General features: G+C 35.5%; 1 protein-coding gene across 4 annotated transcripts; it reads right to left on the bottom strand.

Annotated features, from left to right (window-relative positions):
- Positions 1-4,330: 4,330 nt before the first annotated feature.
- On the bottom strand, positions 4,331-18,575 carry LOC110795102 (E3 ubiquitin ligase PARAQUAT TOLERANCE 3). 4 transcript variants are annotated; one of them, XM_056842122.1, is made up of 16 exons: positions 18,260-18,564; positions 18,061-18,136; positions 15,659-15,707; positions 14,682-14,782; positions 13,636-13,706; positions 13,482-13,554; positions 13,227-13,357; positions 10,501-10,671; positions 10,140-10,370; positions 9,918-9,962; positions 9,778-9,818; positions 8,321-8,411; positions 8,033-8,225; positions 6,925-7,053; positions 5,266-5,926; positions 4,331-5,067 (listed from the first exon to the last, which is right to left on the bottom strand). In XM_056842122.1, exons 1-15 carry the CDS (start codon positions 18,429-18,431, stop codon positions 5,290-5,292), a joined length of 2,211 nt encoding a protein of 736 aa, XP_056698100.1. In that variant the 5' UTR covers positions 18,432-18,564; the 3' UTR covers positions 4,331-5,067; positions 5,266-5,289. The 4 variants fall into 4 exon arrangements, with proteins under 4 accessions (XP_056698100.1, XP_021855774.2, XP_021855773.2 ...); XM_022000082.2 differs by having other exon boundaries at positions 4,331-4,988; XM_022000081.2 differs by lacking the exon at positions 4,331-5,067 and having other exon boundaries at positions 5,118-5,926; positions 18,260-18,575.
- Between the last annotated feature and the right edge of the window lie 417 nt (positions 18,576-18,992).

Raw genomic sequence — 18,992 nt, 5'->3', positions numbered from 1 at the left:
GAGGGAAATCAACTTTAGGTTGTTAACGTTTTTAATGTTGACTTTGTATCAGGTAAGTAGGTAACCGGTCACCCAGACTTAATAATAGTAGTTGAGTCATAAAGGTTGGATTATTCAAAAATATTGATAGGTTGGCTTAATTAAAAAAAATCGGACAAAGATTGAATTAATATTTACAAATTTTCCAATTTTTTTCCCATAACAAAGGGAACTCCATGCTCCTTATTTCTATCAAATTATAAATGCTTTACATCATTGAGTGATTATTTAGGATCTAAGTCCACCCAAATCCAACCCGTCTTCCTTTGTCCAGGTTTATCAAATAAATCCATTTGTCCAGTGCCACCTTTTTCATAAGGTTGTTTGAGTTATGTCACAGTAAATCAATCACTCATTCACAGTGTTCACAAGTTTATAGCACTATAACAAATAGTGAAATAGCCTTGTTTTAGGCTATGTTATATTTAGCTTACGTTTGTCAATGCACATTTTAATTTGTTTTTATCTAATTATACATTAACAAAGATGATAAAATTTTGATATTCTTAAGTATTTATTAAGACAAATCAAACAATACCACATTAATAAATTTTAATTTTTTCTTAATCTTTGGGAATACTTAAAAGGATTCTCTGGAACCCCTTAATATTACTCAGTTTCTTATTAAATAGTGCAAATAGACATGTACATATTTATTTATTCTAGCAAAACAACAATGGGAAACATGATAAACAAAACATGTGAAAGATGTTGACTTTTTTAATTACTCCCTATTCCCTTAATACTCATACGGTTTTGACTTTTTGCACTATTTACATAATTCACTTTGACCCTGTTTTATTTCTAGTATATGAAAAAAATGTTAGTATATAATATATTATTGTCTTTATCTTAATATATATTTTTAATTATAACTTTTTATAATATGTAGTTAAAGATATTAGTGGTCAAAGTTGTGCATTGACAAGCATGTCCAGTCAAAACGGTACGAGTATTAATGGACGGATGGAGTATTTAAATAAAGACCATGAGAGACAGAAACAATAAAATATATTGAGTGGAGATAAAAAAACAAAAAATAACAATAAAATATGATAGACAGTTACCGTAGAGATGATGCATTTATTAAAACGCCCATAAGAGCAACTCCAATGGTAAGCCACAAGATGTTATGGCTAAATTTGCTACATCATATTTCTAACTACAATTGATAAAAAGTACTCCGTATAAATTTTCACATTGGTGGGCTCTTTGTAGCTCCCTATAATATTTAATTTTAATAATTTATTTATTTAAGCTGTATTTTTTTATGAGCTACGTAGCCCAAAATAGCTATAAGATTTTAACAACTGCTTATGTCATTGTTGTACCATTGGTAGGCTACCTGCTCATATTCTAATTTTTTTATGAGCAGATTCCTTTTTTCACCATTGGAGTTGCTCTAAGAAGCTGTGATATTTTGAAAAAGAACAATTGAAGTATGTAAAAAACTAACATCAATGATCTTTTACTCCATTCTAATTTAAGCGGAGAAAAATGAGATTTTTTTTCTTTGTTTTATAATTAACATCATTAATCAAGAAAATCAAGTCCAATACTTTGAAATCGTAAAAATTCTCCTATTTCTGCCAAAATGTTCTTGAAAATATTAAAAAATCTTCCATCCTAATATAAGTTTGAATTTCCAACCCACATCCAAATATTCAAAAATCCTCTTTTCCTAGTATATGTTTAACCACATAATGACAACCACCATTTTATTAATGTAAGTTATAAAATAAAGGTTACATTAATACTCCGTAGTCTAAAGGTGACAATTATTTATGAACGGAGAAAGTATTTGTTGCATAATTTTGAGTTTTAGCAAAGAAAATTCCTTGCACAAAATATAACTGGTAAAATTCCACCAATGTCAAACTCAGTTTTGAAATTTGAAAATTGTTATTCATAGAGCACTTGATTTGTTATAAAAATAAACAAATAAATTTACTAAATACTCCATTTTTAGCACCATACTATTTTCCAGAAACATAAGGGGAAACCAGGTAAGAAGAGGGATATTGTGAATATAATCAACCATGCAATGAAACTTAAATACGGAGTGCTACAGATGAGCTAGGAAGCATAAACACAATTACACATCCATCATCTAATAACAAGCGGCAAAAGCACAGAGCTAAGCAAACTACTGTAATTGGACACCATTGTTACAGCATACCCGTATCAATTACCAAATGTAGATATTAACTAGGAAAGGGGTTGTACTTTAACCCTGCCTACTTGCCTAGTGCCTAGCATATTTATAATTTTATATTGATGTCCTAGTCAAAACAAACGCACACAACGAACACTACAAAGGTATCAATACGACAGAAAATATGTTTAATACGGAGACACAAATTGAAACATTTCTAAACAAGGGTTAAGACATTTTAGAACACTAAAAAATGCCATTCATTAACCTAACTCTCCAACATTAATGTTTAATACGGATTATATTTCGAGATAAATTAGTTTCAGAGATCTCTCCGTTTTGAAATATATTGATGAAAATTATAAAATGGTAATCGTAAGACGAGACAAAGTCACCTACACTTTCATAATTTTTCATTGATATACACGAGTATATACCCGTATATAGAAAGAAACTCATAGTCAATACTTACTCAATACAAGAGAAAGTGATACTTTGCAACATGGAGAAAGCAATGCCTTATCTAGCGGAAAGAATTCGACCTTCCAACCAAAAGGTTGAGATTCAATCCCAACTAGGGGCGCTTTGAGGGAGGAGGATTTCCCCTTATCATTTCCCCCACTCTCAAAGTGTTTAGCCCACTAACCCGGGCCGGGTTGACCCGTGCAGACATTCGGCCCAGTAGGGCACTTCATCTTAGCCTAAATAAAATAAAGGTTGTACTCTCAGTACTACCGAGAGACACTAATTTTTTGGTTAACAATTTCCCATTATCGTGTGCTTTCACGCAAGATTCAACCTAGAGAGGGAAGCTTATCCAGCTTTGGGAAAGGAAGGAGATATCTCCTCAAGCAGAAGTTAATACGTAGGACATTAATGTAGACTCGATAAAAACAGATTTATAATACCGAGGCCGAGATACTCAAACCAAATAACCCAACCCAGCTTTCAATTGCACCCTAAAGTAGATAACCCATTTTTCATAACCGGACATGGAAAAAATAAACCACAACATTGACTAAATTATCAGAAAATTATAATTACCAGCAAACCTGAATAAAGAGTAAGCTCAAACCAAACACAAACTTGACAACTCCTTTTCCACCAGCTAGGAGTCGCAAAAACTCAGAGACAAGTCTGATCTGACTATGCATAAGTGCATACCCAACTTGCCTTTTAAATGGAGAATATGTTTTTATAATTTTTTTCTGTGCGTGTGTGTATATTTTTTTAGGGTATGGGGGGGGGGGGGGGGTTCTCACTAATATTAGCCTCTGATACTGCATTCTACTGCTTTCATGAAACCTCAAATGAAAAATGAAAGGGAAAGAAAAGCACAACGTTCATGCATCAAGACTGCCTGGATAAGCAGGATGATAGGCACCCATATTTCAGGCAAGTAAAGAGGCGTGAACCAACACTTTAACAGGATTACAGGAGGGGGAAATGAACAAACCAAAAGCTGCATCCAGTTTGTTATGGACGGTTCTATAGAAACGGGAAGATAAGAGATGATCAATTTAAGACACATTGATTTTCTGCAGGCTTACAAATCAAAATAGGACGAGGTAAGGTTGGGTAGGGGGTTGTTAGGAAGAGGAGAAAGAGGTTATAGACTCTGAAACATCAAAAAGGGATAGGAGGCTCCACGAGTATTAGGCTGGTGGAGTGGATAGACTAATAGCAGCTGCAGTAATCAAGAATGAATATGGTGTTAACGGAAACAAGAGAAGTTCCAGCATGTAGGTTGTCTAGCCAGACATTGACATTCAGGAGCATAGAGAAAAACAAAGAAACCCCCAGCTGTAGCTCAATGTACTGGCTGAAGTAAAACAAGATAAAAGGAAAGTTTCAACCTGTTCTCTCTGAAATCGATGTAAGATCCTTATCTCCGCTCCTTCAGGACCTAACCAAAAATAAAGAATGGCTCAAGAGACTTGCTCCTAATACTCACTCCCCTCTGCAAACCTGGCTATTACCTAATTTGCTCTTTCTCTCCCTCTTCAGTCTTCCCCACCAACTATATTCTTTCACGGTTTTCCTTCCATTAGCAGAGGATTTTAACTTCCCTTACACTAAATTCTACCACTTACAGCTTCTTCACCCTGTATCACATTTTGGAGATACAACTCAACATATACCCAATACAAAATAATCTTGAATCAATCCTAACAGAAGTACTTCCTACCTTGTATGTTTCAAAGGCTAATGAGCTAAGTAGCCCTCTTGAGACCTTGAAGAAAATTATAAATTAGTTCCCTGAAGAACCCTAAAGAGGGAATTTGACACAGGTTATAACTTATAGCCTGTGCTAGAAAAACCTCCTCCTCACACCCTCCTTTCATCCACTAATGAATACCTTTCTCCTGCTTCTTTTCTTCCTCCAAATCTCCCAAAAAAAAGTATATCCTTTACAGCAACTCTTCCTTTTATAGAGACAGTTGCAAGCAGACCATCAACCACTGCAAGCAAAGTCTTGATAGCATCCTTTTTGTTTCCAGAATTATTTGCACACTTTTTCCCCTACCACAAGACTTTGAGCTGGGTAGTTCGCAAATGAGGGAGCTGAACCGAACCAATTGTCAAATACATACCTGAATGCAAAGTACTCGGACGGACAAGAGTGTCCTTGGAGGAGAAACCCTGAATACAATACTGTCTTAGCAGCATACCTCAACCAGCTTGGAGAATCGCATGGTAAAAGATGACACTTCACTAAAGATCATCCATTATCTAAACTGTGCAAGCAGTGCTCCTCTTGATAAAAACTCATTTGTTTGCATCCAACTTCAAGCTAAGAAAATGAAGCGGGTTAGAAGAATATATAAAGGTTAATCATGATGAGTAATCCAAAGCCGAGCACTCTACTAGATCTGTTTCAACAAAGCCAACAAAGAACCAAAATTAGAACTGAACAGGAAGATGCATGTTCAAATCTGTGTGGTCCACGACTAATTTAACACCTAGGTAAAATATGAAAAACAACCAAAGGTATAAACCATGTTGATACATTTACCTAATCAAAAGATGATCAAGGTTGAAATATGTGATCCTTTTGTATACACTATTACCTCAAAAGACATGTGTTGCCAGCCCTAACGAAATCTTTTTCGTTTATGACTGTGACAATCCTCTCCATAATCATCTGAATATTTAATCTTCCCATGGTGGTCTTTATGCATCTCCTTACCATTGGATTTTGCAACTTTATTCGAGTTCCGGGATCTATGACAGGACTCTTCTCGCCGTTGCCTTGAAACATCACCAGAATAACTGGGTTCCAAGCTAGACCTGGAGCGGCTGTGAGAATGTCGGTCAGATTTTCTTTCGTCATACTCCATCCTTTTCCTTTTACTGCTTTCTTCTTTCGGTTGATAATGTTTCTGAGAAGAATTACGGCCATGCTTCTCTCCTATCTCATCATTTCTTCTAGAGGTTTTATGCAGTTTCTCATGCCTGTCTTCCCTAGTCCGAATCTGGCTATTAAGCACATCTTTTTCTGAAGAAGATCTATCTGACTGAGAAATCCTAAGATCTCTTCCACACTCCACATGGCGAGCAGTTTTCCCCTGTCTATTACAATTAGGGTATGTATTATCACCATCTGAATTGCCACGATTTCTATGCTTCTCTTCTGACCTCTTGGGAAAGTTGTCTCCAGAGTTAAATGGACCTCTTTCCACAGAATCGGGGTAGGTATTCGCATTGTGGTCTCTATCAAACATCCGTCCTCTGCAAAGTTTTTTGAAAATGACATAACATAAATATTGATGTTGGAAACATGCCTTCTTTTGAGAAAAGACATATAAATTGAGAAGAACAATTGAAGGAAAAGCATTGAATATGAAACACTTTAGCAAAATCCATGAAATTACATGGAGGAAGCACAACAAGATACATTATACAGTACTATATCTACCAGCTTTAATGGAACAGGAAAAAGGCTAATAATGACCAATAGTTGATCATGAGACAATTAGAGAGAAACTGAAAGAACAAGAAAAACTGAACCACCCCTACATGTTCTTGTAGGTGATTTGGGGGGTGGAGGGGTGGACAGCGTTTTAGCTAACATCAATATGACATCGACATTCTGTGAACTCACAACCATTCAAGCAGGGATAATATTTTCAAGGAACCAGAACCGGTTGCAACAGGTTCCTAAAGATCGGAACCGGACCTGTTGCAACAAGTTCCTAAAAATGAGAACCGGAAACGTCAGGGTACCCTGTCATATTATAGATTTAACTAATATGTTGCCAATTTATTAAAAAAATCTTATTTACAATTTGGGTTTTGATTGTTTGATAGTCTGGGCTTAAATTGTTATTTTATATTTATATTTTCCAAAAAGGAGCTTGAATTGATTTACGTTTTGGAATTATGTACCACTTTTATTTCGTTCTGGTTGGAATTAGTGTTTACAGGGTACCTGGTCCAAAAAATTGAGAACCGGAACCGAAACCTGTTGCTACAGGTCCTCAATTTTATTACCTGAAACCAGAACCTAAATTCCGTAACTGCAGGTTCTGGAATGTTCTGGTTCTGATTCAGGGTATCCTGAATTTTTGCACACCCCTACATATACTGAATAACGTTTGCATCCACTAACCCTTCATCCCATAGTAATTCAGTCAGACTGATGTCAACCCATAAGAAAAAAACAAGTAAAAAGTGTCTCCTCAGCAAACATAACCATAAGTATGATTACAAACAATACAAAGAATTACCTTTCCATATCAACATCATAATTACTCTGCTGTTTTGCACAGCCCTGAAGCTCCAGATAATCTACAGGTTGTGGTTGCTGAGCAAAATTTCCAACGGGTGGTGTTATGCCTCCCACGTTCATATATCCACTGCACCATTATCCATATGTCAGTCACCTAACGTACGATAATACAGGATAAGGGTGGGGGCAAGGGAAGCAACAAATCAAGATGAAATTTGCTGTTAGTAGGAGGGGCACTTTAGGAAGTAGCATTATAATAAGTTGTTAGTAGCTTGAAGAAGAAGAAGAAGAAGAAGAAGAAGAAGAAGAAGAAGAAGAAGAAGAAGAAGAAGAAGAAGAAGAAGAAGGTAGGTAGGTAGGTAGTGAACTCTATGAATAGAGAAAATCAGAGAAGGGGAAATTATGTTGAGTATTGATGTGTTTAGCTTTTAGGGTGTTACTTGAGAGAGAATCAAGCCTCTCGAAAGCTTGAATATCTTCACATTTTCTGTAATATTTCCAGCTTATTAATCAAAATCATCTTCTTCTTCCTTATAATCTGCCAAAAAGGAGTCTACGCTGTATTAATTCATAGAAAAAAATCCTAAAACTCTCCAGCATCTCAAAAAGCACATTACGACAAGGGCATGTCAATAACAAGTTCATATCACAAGCGGCTAAGTATCCAAGTGCAAGTTCATATCACAAGGGGCTCACCGGCTCAGTATTCAAGTGACAAGTTCATATCACAAGGGGCTCAGTAATCAGGTGACAATAGAGTTCCCAAGACATTGTTCTCATATACTTCCAACCAAGAGGATGTACTGGACACTTTTCAAAAGCTAGCATAGAAAAATCTTGTGGGACAATTGACCCTGTTCCCCCCTTCTATATCTTCCTTGCTCCCATATACTAGTACATTTTTTGTTAAATCCTCATAATAAGTTGTACCTCTAACTTCTTAACATGTACAAGAGGGGCCAAGGGAGTGGTATAGAACTATCTCTTTTATTCCATATGAAAGGAACATACGAACCCAGCTTGCAGGCATAAGCATATAAATTCATGTTACTCGCTTAGTAGGCAATAACCTTTGAAAATATGAAGGCAGAAGTCATAGTTATTACCTAACAGGATAGCCACCATACATAGATGGAGCACAGGAAGGAAATCCCATCGGTGAAATGGGAGCTGTGTTGGTATTATAAAACATCATCCCAGGGCCTCCGTACATATTTATAAACGGCCTGGAATAAGGTTGACTCCCAGGCCAATATGTTGGTGGATAACCTGAAACTGCCCCAGGAAGTGAGGCAACACCTGGATCACAAGATGAATGAGCAACCGCACACAAGGCCACGATTAAGCATGTAACCAGCTACTAAAATGATCAACAGAAAAAATAAATAAACTACCATTCCAGTTGCTTGTGCTACAGTTAACAGCACCAGGGCAGTCTCTAACCAAATGATCTGGAGACCCACACATAAAGCATGTCCGAGGACCCTGAAATACAGCAGTATGTCAATCGTACAGAGTTCCACTATGTTCTAACAAGAATATGATATAGAAACTTTGCAACCAAGGGTAGCTAACTACTACTGAACAATAGACCAATTATAGAGAGATTGTGGTGGGTGTAGAGGGAGCGACAAGCAATAAATACACTTGTTGGACCTATATCATATAAAACATCTGCAGGATGAAGTATACAGAGGCATCATTCACTAAATTTTATTTCCCCTCTCTATTGATTTGACCATACGTGCGATCTCTGGAGCGTCCTCATTCATCCTGATTAACAACTGCCCCACCAAAGCATTTTTTTCCTTCTCGAGAAATCAGACTGATTGACCCAATTTATCCATACATTATTCAACCTTTGCATGGAGGATTTCTCTATATCAATCACCTAAATCTGTGCTAAATATTCTTGGACCCTTAAGCAATTAGAGTAAAAGAAACGTGATACTCTATTCTTATGTCTACATATTACTTGATCCTTTTTGGAGAGAGAAATAACTCTACAATCGAGTTAGTCAAGCAGGTTCTTAGATGTTTTCAAGGTGAATGGTGAAAACAGTCAACACCGTGAAAACAATCAACAGCCTTTTCCCTACAAATACCCCTTGCAACTTGATGGACATAGCAAAAAATAAAGATAACCAAATGCAATATCAGCTCTAGCCGTATTGAACAGGTTGTGGCCTCGTGGGTAAAGGTTAGCCCATTAACCTCTGTACAACATTGTCAGGTTATGATCCTCTCAGGAAGCAGATCGTTAAACTGTTAATGAGAATGAGGAAAATTTTAGCACCAAGAACTAGCCCATGAACACCATTTTCACCTATGTTGCTGCGACTCTTCATTTCACCTTTGGATACTTGACACTTGGACATGGGTATGACACTTGGACACTTCATCGTGGACCAAAACCAATCAGAAATTTTCATAATATGGTTATGTCTGACACTTGGTCACGTACTTATGTCTGATACTACTGGCCAAGTCTAAGAAGGATAGGTTTCCACCCCCATCATGACAGTTGGGTATTTGCTTCACAATGTTCTAACAAAACACTAATTGCAACATTTGCTTTAACACAATCTCCAATCACTACTTTCGCCATCAATACTTTTTTAGTATCATATTAATAAAAGCTACTCTAATGAAATTTCGATACTTCAAAAATACACATTGAGACGAATCTACCAAGATCTCACATGACTATTTTTTCCTATATGTTGGTGTGAATTTATGGTCAAAGTTTGTGAAGTTTTGACACTTTGACCTTTAAACGAGAAGTGTTAAAAACTTTCAATTATTTTTTAACAGCAGTAACATAAAAAAATTCAGCAGATTCAGCACTTACCTTGTTTGGTCGTCCAACAGCTGTAAAATTCCTTTCTCCGCCTGAACGTATAACATCATACAATATTTAGTTCACAAGCTTTAATTAAAAAAAAAATCTTACAATCTAAATTGAAAATAGGTTGAAGACACAGATCATACCTCCAGTAACATGCAATCCCACCCTTTTCTTGGACCAAGAAACTACTGGCAATAAAAATAAAAAAAGTTCAGGCAGGGCCATGTTAACATACACAGAAAAAATAAAATTATAAACACAAGATTATTGAAATTGAGAAATTTTAACAGTAATACCATCAAAATAGATTGAAAATAAAATAAAATTTACTCCGAACAATAAAATCATTTTGTTTAAGACCTTACCTTCTTCATTAGCTTCAGCCATATTTTGCGGCTCATTTTCCCCTTCGAATTCGCTGAAATCTTCTACTGTATCAGGAGTACGCTTAGCAGCAGGATGAGCATAATCATGTAACTTGCTTGGCATTATCTGGTTTGAACTTTTCCGAGTTACAGATTGGTTCAATTGCAAACGCTTTTGTGGAGTAGTTGTAGCATAAGAAATGTCTCTTACTTGAATTCCAGATTCACCATCTGCGAAGTAATGGTTAAATGATTACACAAGCTCACACTGTGTAAATGTAAACAAGATCCTCCCCAATATATTGACACCTTATTTACTACGGAGTACTAATTTGTTGAATTATGTAATAGCATAGAATACCTGGAGCATATCTATGGAGCTCATTTTCTGGGCCATTCAGTAAGAGTTGGGATTCAAGAAAACTCTCAATTGCTTGCCTAAGTGAAACATTTGGCAGCAAATCCTCTGCTTTGCATTTGGTGGAGGAACACATAGGACATTTTGTATTCTCAGACAACGATGCACGAATACCTGTTAATAATATTCGAAAACAGATAAGTAACCTGATTAACATAAATTATTAAGAGAGAAGCTATAAGACCTCTCGGCCAAGAAAGTAGATTAAATCAAGCTCCACCAAAGTTTTTAGGCTTTATGGGAAAAAGTTCATACAAGCTCGCTGCAAATTGACATTATAGAGAAGTGCTAACTTTTGATTTAGGCTTGAACTGTTTGTGGCCGGGGCAATGCCCCAGGTTGTTACTTTGAGTATATCTTCTTTTATAGTATATTTGACTATTACTAGAATGTGCCCGTGCAAAAGCACGGGATACATAGAATGTTGCAAATAAAAAATATGGTTATTGATTAGAACAACAAATGAATTTTAAACAAAAACACGGGATATATAGAATGTTGCAAATAAATAAGGTATATACAGAGTAGTCAATTTTGGAATGATAATAATTACAAATTAAACCTCATAAAACCATATACTCCTATTTAAATAATTCAACATTACGTGCATCCATGTCCATTCTAATTACAGATTGCCCGCATAATAGGTATTAATTAGAGTATGTTTTAGTTCCAACAAACTAAAAGAAAAGGCCTAAATAGAAATGGATTTAAGTACTCATGTAAGAAACACAAAAAAATATCTTCTTACCCAAGTCAGATATATTGAGTTTAGTATGAATGCACAACTAAAAGATAGATATGGTGGATTGGTGGTAAGATTTTTACCTTATTTCTTGTTGGTCTCGAGTTTAAACTCTATAATGACCTTCTTTATCATAAAAATGTTTACAATTGAGTGGATGATGTGGCATGTTACTAATGCATAGAGGGGTGTCATGTGGCACATATACGTTATTATGAACGTTTTTTAATATATTAGTATAGATATTATTTCCATCGGTAATTCTATTTTGAGAAGAAACCAGTGACATGTATTCATATTTTCATTCCCGCCCCCCCCCCCCCCCCCCCCTCCTATTTGTGGTGTGGGTTGTGTTTGCAAAAGGAGGGGATACCAAACAGATGATAAACCCCTTCCACTTTCAGAGAAGCCAATACGACAGGATAAAAAATGACAGAGAAGAAGTTGATGTATGTCTGTATAATCGGAGTGCTGAAAAAAGGACCTACTTCTATAGTTGATACGTCACAAGATAAAAATGATGGACTAAAAACTACAGAACTTAACAATTCGATATTAGAAGATTTAGAACCAACCTATTCAGCATTGGACAGTCATAGCATTCAGGATCACTGATAATAAGGAAACAATCTATTTGTTATCAAAAGGGTAAGGCCGCATACATTCTATCCCCGTTACCCCGCCTTCACTGGGAACCTCTTCATGCAAAGCATATTCCAAATAAGTCATGTTCTCTAGTTTTCCTAGTTCAAACTTCTGCTATTCTTACCAATCTGGTCATCTGTCTATAGATTGGTTAAACATTCTATTATACAGCCTTTTGTTGAATAACAAGTATGGTGTTCTCTCTAATTAGCACTTGAAATCACAGATAGAAGTAGCTGGAGGATCAGGTGAAGATTAAATGCGAAATATTCAGTCAGGTAGTTTTCACTGATTTTAAATTGTAGTATCAATCACATTTGCAAAAAAAAATATAAATTTACCAAGATGTCAGGTTGTAATATGTGATTGGACTGGGGTCAGATTTAATTCGGCAGATGAGGTGCATACTGTTTGGAAGAAATGGGATAGAGAGTTTAAATAGAAAATGCAGAAGAAGGTTGTTTCCGTCCTTGCAGCAAATGTTTTACTATGTTTGGCAAACCAGAAATCATGCTTTGTGGAATGCTGCTATCCATATACCCAGCTCAGTGGTGAAGAAAATCAAGAAAGACATCAGTTGGAGAGTCAATCAAACTTCTGAAAGATGGTCAGCAGCAGATTTGGATTGGTTTCAAAACTTTTGGGAATAATATTTAATAGATGGTGTTTTACTTCTCTTTGTAAGTTTTGTTTCTATTTGTTGCTGAGAGTACCGCCTTTCTTTGAAGCTGTAATCTCTTTTGGTACCAATGAAACTACTTAATTAGCAAAAAATAAATATACACAACAAGGTTCAAGTTCTCCAGCATATGTCAGTCTGTCCAAGGAGAGGAGATTGTTGAAAATTAAGCATATAACAAAAGGCTTGTAAATGCCCCGTTATAACTCTCTAGAATGCATATTTTGACAACACTGTTCACTCTGTTCAGTCATTTACATTTTTCATGTCCACATGCAAATTCAGATGTCCCGAGATTCGTAGCATATACATCCTACCATCAGTTATATACGTTTCCATATTGTTCCAAACTTCATTACTAATAAATATGTCAGGTGGTGAAATATAATTCAAAATTGACTTGAATAATTTACAAAATTGTTCATTAAAACCCAACATAGAAAATTATGGATTCCATATCAATAAAAGGTTATATCAGAGCATATGCATTTAACACTCAATAATAAAGCTCCCAAGGTATGCAACTTTGCAAATATTACTAAAGTATTAAAGCTCTCAACAATATTAGCTTAAATGATTCATAAATATACTAAAACTTACATTTTCCGCAGAAGCTGTGTTGACAACACGGTATCATGACAGCCTCTTTAAAATAGGTTCTGCAAAGTGAACACTTCAGCTCGGATGGCATGTCACAGTTCTCCATGTATAAGTGTTTCGGAGGATAAGTTCTTCACAAAATCAGATGGGAAAAAAAGCCAGCGTTAGATATCACTCAGGAGTCAGGATACTCATCACAAACTCCCTAAAAATTTGATAGTGTTCAAGTACCATAAAATCTCTACAAAAATTTACCTCTTCAACTCTGTTTTCTCCTCAATTTTGGGCTTTGGCATAACTAGCGTACTTCCCTCATTTGCACTAGAATCTGAAAAGATGAAAAACATTCAAAAATAAATACATATAACAACCTTCTTGAGTAAAACCGGGTATGGTAAAATAATATTACCTTTCGGAGCGGATTGGCCAGGTTCAGCTGCCTCAAGCTTTTGACATTTTACTAGTAACTCCTGAGAACATCTGCATCAAATCACGTAACAAGCATTGTTATCAAATAGAGGCACGTTTATTTTAGTGCACAACTGGAATGCATCAAGGAAATGAACAGCTAAAAAGGTTTTTAAAAAATATAGGGCAGACAATACGATTACACAAACAGTTATCTCATCAACCATGCAAAAATACAAGCAAGTTGCCTAATTTATCAGTGAAAAAGGGCAATGCTAAGTTGACCACAACAGACACTCATCCTTGATGAACAAAAGCGGGCCTTCTTCATTTAATAGTGATGTTGGAGGAAGACGGTCCAACATTAATTATTCCACTAACCTTTTTAGTAATTTTATTGGCTTACTTTGCAGATTAAAATAACAAGGGGAGTATTTTATGGGTTGACTACTGCTTTTAATTATGCATTCTTGAATCCTTTGGACTTGGCGACATGCACCTACCCTGCCCCACCTGTCATCCTTAGTTTGCATAGCAAAAAAAAATCCACGTGGTAATGTTTCGGTCACCACAGATATGTCGTTACAAAATTAGTTATGACCTATGATCTTGGTTAAAATAAAGAGAGAGTGAGATGGGGAATGGGGATGGGGAGAGAAAATCCATGACAAGTTAAAAGGAAAAAAGGCCATAAACATGTTCTCTAACACAGATTTCTTTTACATCTCCACTTATTAACTTAGACTTCAAACTGCATATGGCTGTAAGTATTCCAAAGAAATAAATTTCATATGCAGATCACTATAAGGAAATTAATTAAGGAGTTTGACACTTCAATTGATCCCCAGCACACTCCTGTAGAATCCTTAATGATCGTCCCTACCAAGTCATTATATTTGGATGACATTTAAGATGCACATATGCCATAATTACACCATAAATATCTTAGCCAAGAATTCTATTCATTTTTTCTCCTTTTCTTTTTTTGCACAGGTGAAGAAGGGGTATCATTGTGTCCCGTATCACATATTACATATCGTCACATACCTTGGAATCACATAATCCTTCTTCCCGTTGTTGTTTAATATCAATTCTCCAGTGCCAGATAAGTTTGCATGAGAAGGTGGACACAAGTCAACTCCAACATCCTGCAAGATACAAATAAATTTTATATTTCACGCACCAAGTATTTAGCAACAAGTCCACCTATATAGCTGAAGTTTATAAAAAACAACAGGAACTTTCCATATACCGTGTCATGTGCAACTATAATAACAGGGACTTGTGAAGATATCAACTTTAGGAAATATATTGTTTCACCAGATGAAAATCATCTTCTCTGTAAGTCAAAAAAATACAAGACTAGTGCTAGAAGTTATGTTATACCCCTTACAGAAGTAGCAAATTCAAGATCTTAACTGTGGGACAGAAAATTTGTTTGTTCTTCTGACCTGATGGAAATTGTTTTCTCGATTAGTCATAAACACAAACCCACTGAGAGAAATTGTTTTTTCCTCATTAAAAAGCATAAGTTCAAAAAATATATTATGGTTAACAAACTGTGGGCCAGCACACATGATTGTCACCTTATGCGTGATTTCTACGGAGTATTAGTTTCTAAAGGAATAGGACTTTCAGAGCGTGATTCACATGCTTTAGTTTATAAATGAGGATTTTATTCAATGGATGTTTTCTATAAATTTTAAACAAAAAAAGGAAATAAAAAATAGTCATACCTAAAATCATGACATATCAAGATCCATACCACAACCCTAATAATTATAAACTCGAGTGTTATATATACTCCCAGGTAGAAATACAAATATGTCAGCTTTATCTCTCTGTTTTATGATAAAATTTCGTTCAATTTACACCTATAACATGATAAATACAAAGTAATACATTCTCGTACAGTCTCACAGCTAACTCGAGCTAACAATTTAAACAGCATAAGAAGAAGTATGAAGTGAAAGAATAAACACATCACTATGAGCAACATACAACAGGGGATGAAAGACACTTACACATTTGACGTCCCTAACCCCAAGGCATCCTGGTGAAATGTCAGAATCCCTGCAAATACTTGTGCATGTGAGTTACTGGGAGATACACACATACACTAACATGCCCTCTTGCACAGTTGCACGTATAAGAAGTTCAAAATTCACATTGCACGAGAGTGACAAAAATGCTTAATAATAAATTCCATAGAAGTACAGTGAAGTAAAAGTGTAAAAAGGATAATGAACCATTGCAGCTACCTATTCTGTCTGAATTAGTGGATAACTTTCAACATTATTAACAACAGGTTCACACTTTTAATCAAAAGAGTAATGTTAACATGATGGCATCTAGGAAAAAGTTAGTAAGCGAAAAGATGAAATAACAATGTCTCTGTCTAACATTTGCTCGCAACATTGGAAAAAAAAAAGTAGCACACTCTTTTCTCCTCATTATTAATGAAATGTCTATGTGCAAACAAACTGAATACTTCCACTCCAAGAAATATCCTTCCAAAAGAAGAATTAATGTTTCCATTCTTATTCCTATCTGCAATTTCACAAGATAATTGATTCATAAACTTGATACTAGACCTGTGGCCGTGTCTGAAACTTCTAGCTGAGTCCGAGTTACATAGGCATTTTCAATAGACCAAGAGTGTTCGTTATTAAGGTAGCTCCAAGTTCAAAAGTCTGAACCTGGTGTTTTAGATAGGTCAAGTCATATGTCACCATTTCAGACAAGCCATGCCCTCAACGTATCACTACGTGGCATTAACATCTTAGTATGAACTGATTTCACCTATGCTGTTAGGGGAAAGATCTCAGTTTTAACAGCAACTCTGTACAAAAATGTCTTTGGATCTTGTCGTCGTAGGGAGATCAATACAAAATCTCAGATAATTCCCTCTAAAAGGCCTAGTAATAATAGAGCATGAGTTTGTTGAGGAGCCTCCTCCGGTAGTTCCTAAAATATCTCCAAAATGGTAAATTCTTCCCAAAGAATCCTTCAGATCCGGATTTGGCTACTTAAGCACATAAAGAAGCCAAGAATTTACTCCAGCATTTTCCGTACAGTATAAACTCTTCATAGCTTCTACTCCGTACCTTGTAGTGAAGAAAGGAATAAATTTACTCTACCTGCACTAATCCTATTTATCCGAAGATTGTTTAAGAAATCACCAACGTTCCACACGGAATATTAATTTAAGCATTACATATCTAGAATGAATGCCATCTAAACTGGGCATGGAAACTCTATACGGAGCATCGGTTGTTTACCAAATAAGTTATATGGCCAGAATTTGGACTGTGGCAAGGAAATGTTGTTAGTTAACATAAATGTGATTAATACAAACAATCCATTCTAATTGCACCTAACTTCCGAGGCTATCCTTACCCCAGCCCACTGCTCATTATTACTTCAAAGGCAATCTAATTATCTGAACATTTTTTTTTTACTTGTGAGCTTTCTTTAGTTCTGTTTGAAATTTAAAGACCTAGAGCGCCAACTAGATTGATGTAGGCACAAAGACCCAGCCATCTAAGAAACTAAGAAAGAACTTAAGTATCTGATACTCTACAGTCTACACTGAGTTTTCACTTTCCATGCCGGTCCCATATCGCATCTATCCAAATTATTAGACACATAAATTGGACTCCACGTGGAACATTGGTGAACTTTTAAAAGAGATCTCCAATATAAAAGGATACACGGAAGTTATAAGCATTATGCATGTTATTAAAGGTCACACGATATGGCTTAATTGCTTAAAATAAATTTTGATCCACCACTCCGGATACATTTAGGTTACTGCTATACGAGTCTATGGGGACTTTTCAAGTTCATCTTTAGCTACTTAATGCAGAATCTGATACAACACATGGAACAACTTTCATATGTTAGAAGATACATGCACATTAAAACTAGATGTGGTCTAATACATAAACTATCACTATATCAAACTCGAATAAATCTTCATCTTAGCATACTAAATCCGCAGTGGAGTATTGAGATCATCTGAGACATTCAATGGCTAATTTTGTAAAAAGGAGAAATATTAGCATGCTAAACCAAACTGACATCGCTTTACTACAAACTTAACAGAACATCCCTACATCGGTTTTATGCATATTTTCGGATATCCGCCTTTATCAATTTATGCGCGCTAACTCAACTTAGACTATTACGTTAAGCTTCATCTAATATTTATAAAGCAACTCAAAGACCTCCAACAAGACTAAGAAATCACTTAATTCGACCTATCAGCCAATATGAACCTCACAAGTCACAAGTTACATAATCAAATCTTATCATAACAGAGATAATCCAATCGATAAAAGAAATTGTTAAACAAATCATTGATGTATACTAAATACGAAAAAATTCAAGCAAATTGCAAGAAAAAAATTCATCAAAATTTCACCTGAGAGAATTCGCAGGCACTCGCTTAATAATCACACTCGAACCGCTCAGAATTCGAAAGTTTTCATCCTTATACTCTGAATTCATCACAGAACCACAACAAAATTAATCAGCCCAAAACTCAAACAAAGTCAGAATGAAATCGAATGACAAGATAAACAAATTTATGTTAACAAAAATTCAATAAAAATAAGAAAAACCTTGGCCGGAGATAGAATCAGAAAAAACGAGGTCGAAATCTTGACACAGATTGAGGTGCTTCTTCAAGACGATTTTGGATTTGAGATCGCGGATTGAAATTGATGATTGTTCGCCAATATCAACAGAATCAAAGGTTGCAGAGCTTCTGAATTTGAATCGAACACTAGCCATGGCGGAAGTGAGGAACGACGATGAAGTTTTCGATCATATAACGCTATGGAAATAGATAGATAGTAAGAGAGAGAAAGAGAAGAGAGATTCAGAGATTGGGGGTGATTTTGCTGACAAGTGTGATTTATTTGCAGTATTGGTGTTCGTATAAATATGTTCTGTTAGCGGGGGTTGGTGCTAAAATCTATTCCATAACAGCATCTCCAATGGTTATAGATAGGGACTAGCTTGAAATTTATAAAAGTTTCAAGCTAATAGCTAGACCATTGAAGTGAAAATAATAAATTAGCTTGGCTAAGCAAATTAGCTTAAACAAGCTAATTTGTTTGACAACTACTCCCTCCATTCCTTTTTGTTGTTCCCCTAAGGAATGTTGGGTGGTTTTTAAGAAAACTGGAATCTTGGGTTGTATTGGGATATGAGTAATGATTGGGTGTAACAATAATAATTGGGGGTAAGAGATTATATATATAAAAATAAAGTTAAGTGAGAGATAATATTAAAAAAAATAAGATAAATGGGAGACATTTTATTATTAATAACAAAAAAAATTCAGATTAA

Source organism: Spinacia oleracea, chromosome 1 (assembly GCF_020520425.1).
Source record: "Spinacia oleracea cultivar Varoflay chromosome 1, BTI_SOV_V1, whole genome shotgun sequence".
Classification (NCBI taxonomy): domain Eukaryota; kingdom Viridiplantae; phylum Streptophyta; class Magnoliopsida; order Caryophyllales; family Amaranthaceae; genus Spinacia; species Spinacia oleracea.
Note: the sequence above shows the minus strand (reverse complement) of the source record. Positions and strands in the feature narration are given on the sequence as shown.

Bases quoted from the DNA above. Each gene is read 5' to 3' on its own strand.
- LOC110795102 (XM_022000081.2), bottom strand. From the start codon at position 18,431: ATGGCTAGTGTTCGATTCAAATTCAGAAGCTCTGCAACCTTTGATTCT. The intron at 9,963-10,139 runs GTAAGGTCTTAA...TTTTATTGCCAG, and splicing joins GGCTGAAGCTAATGAAGAAG to TAGTTTCTTGGTCCAAGAAA. The intron at 8,226-8,320 runs GTAGTTTATTTA...CTTGTGATCCAG, and splicing joins TAGCACAAGCAACTGGAATG to GTGTTGCCTCACTTCCTGGG.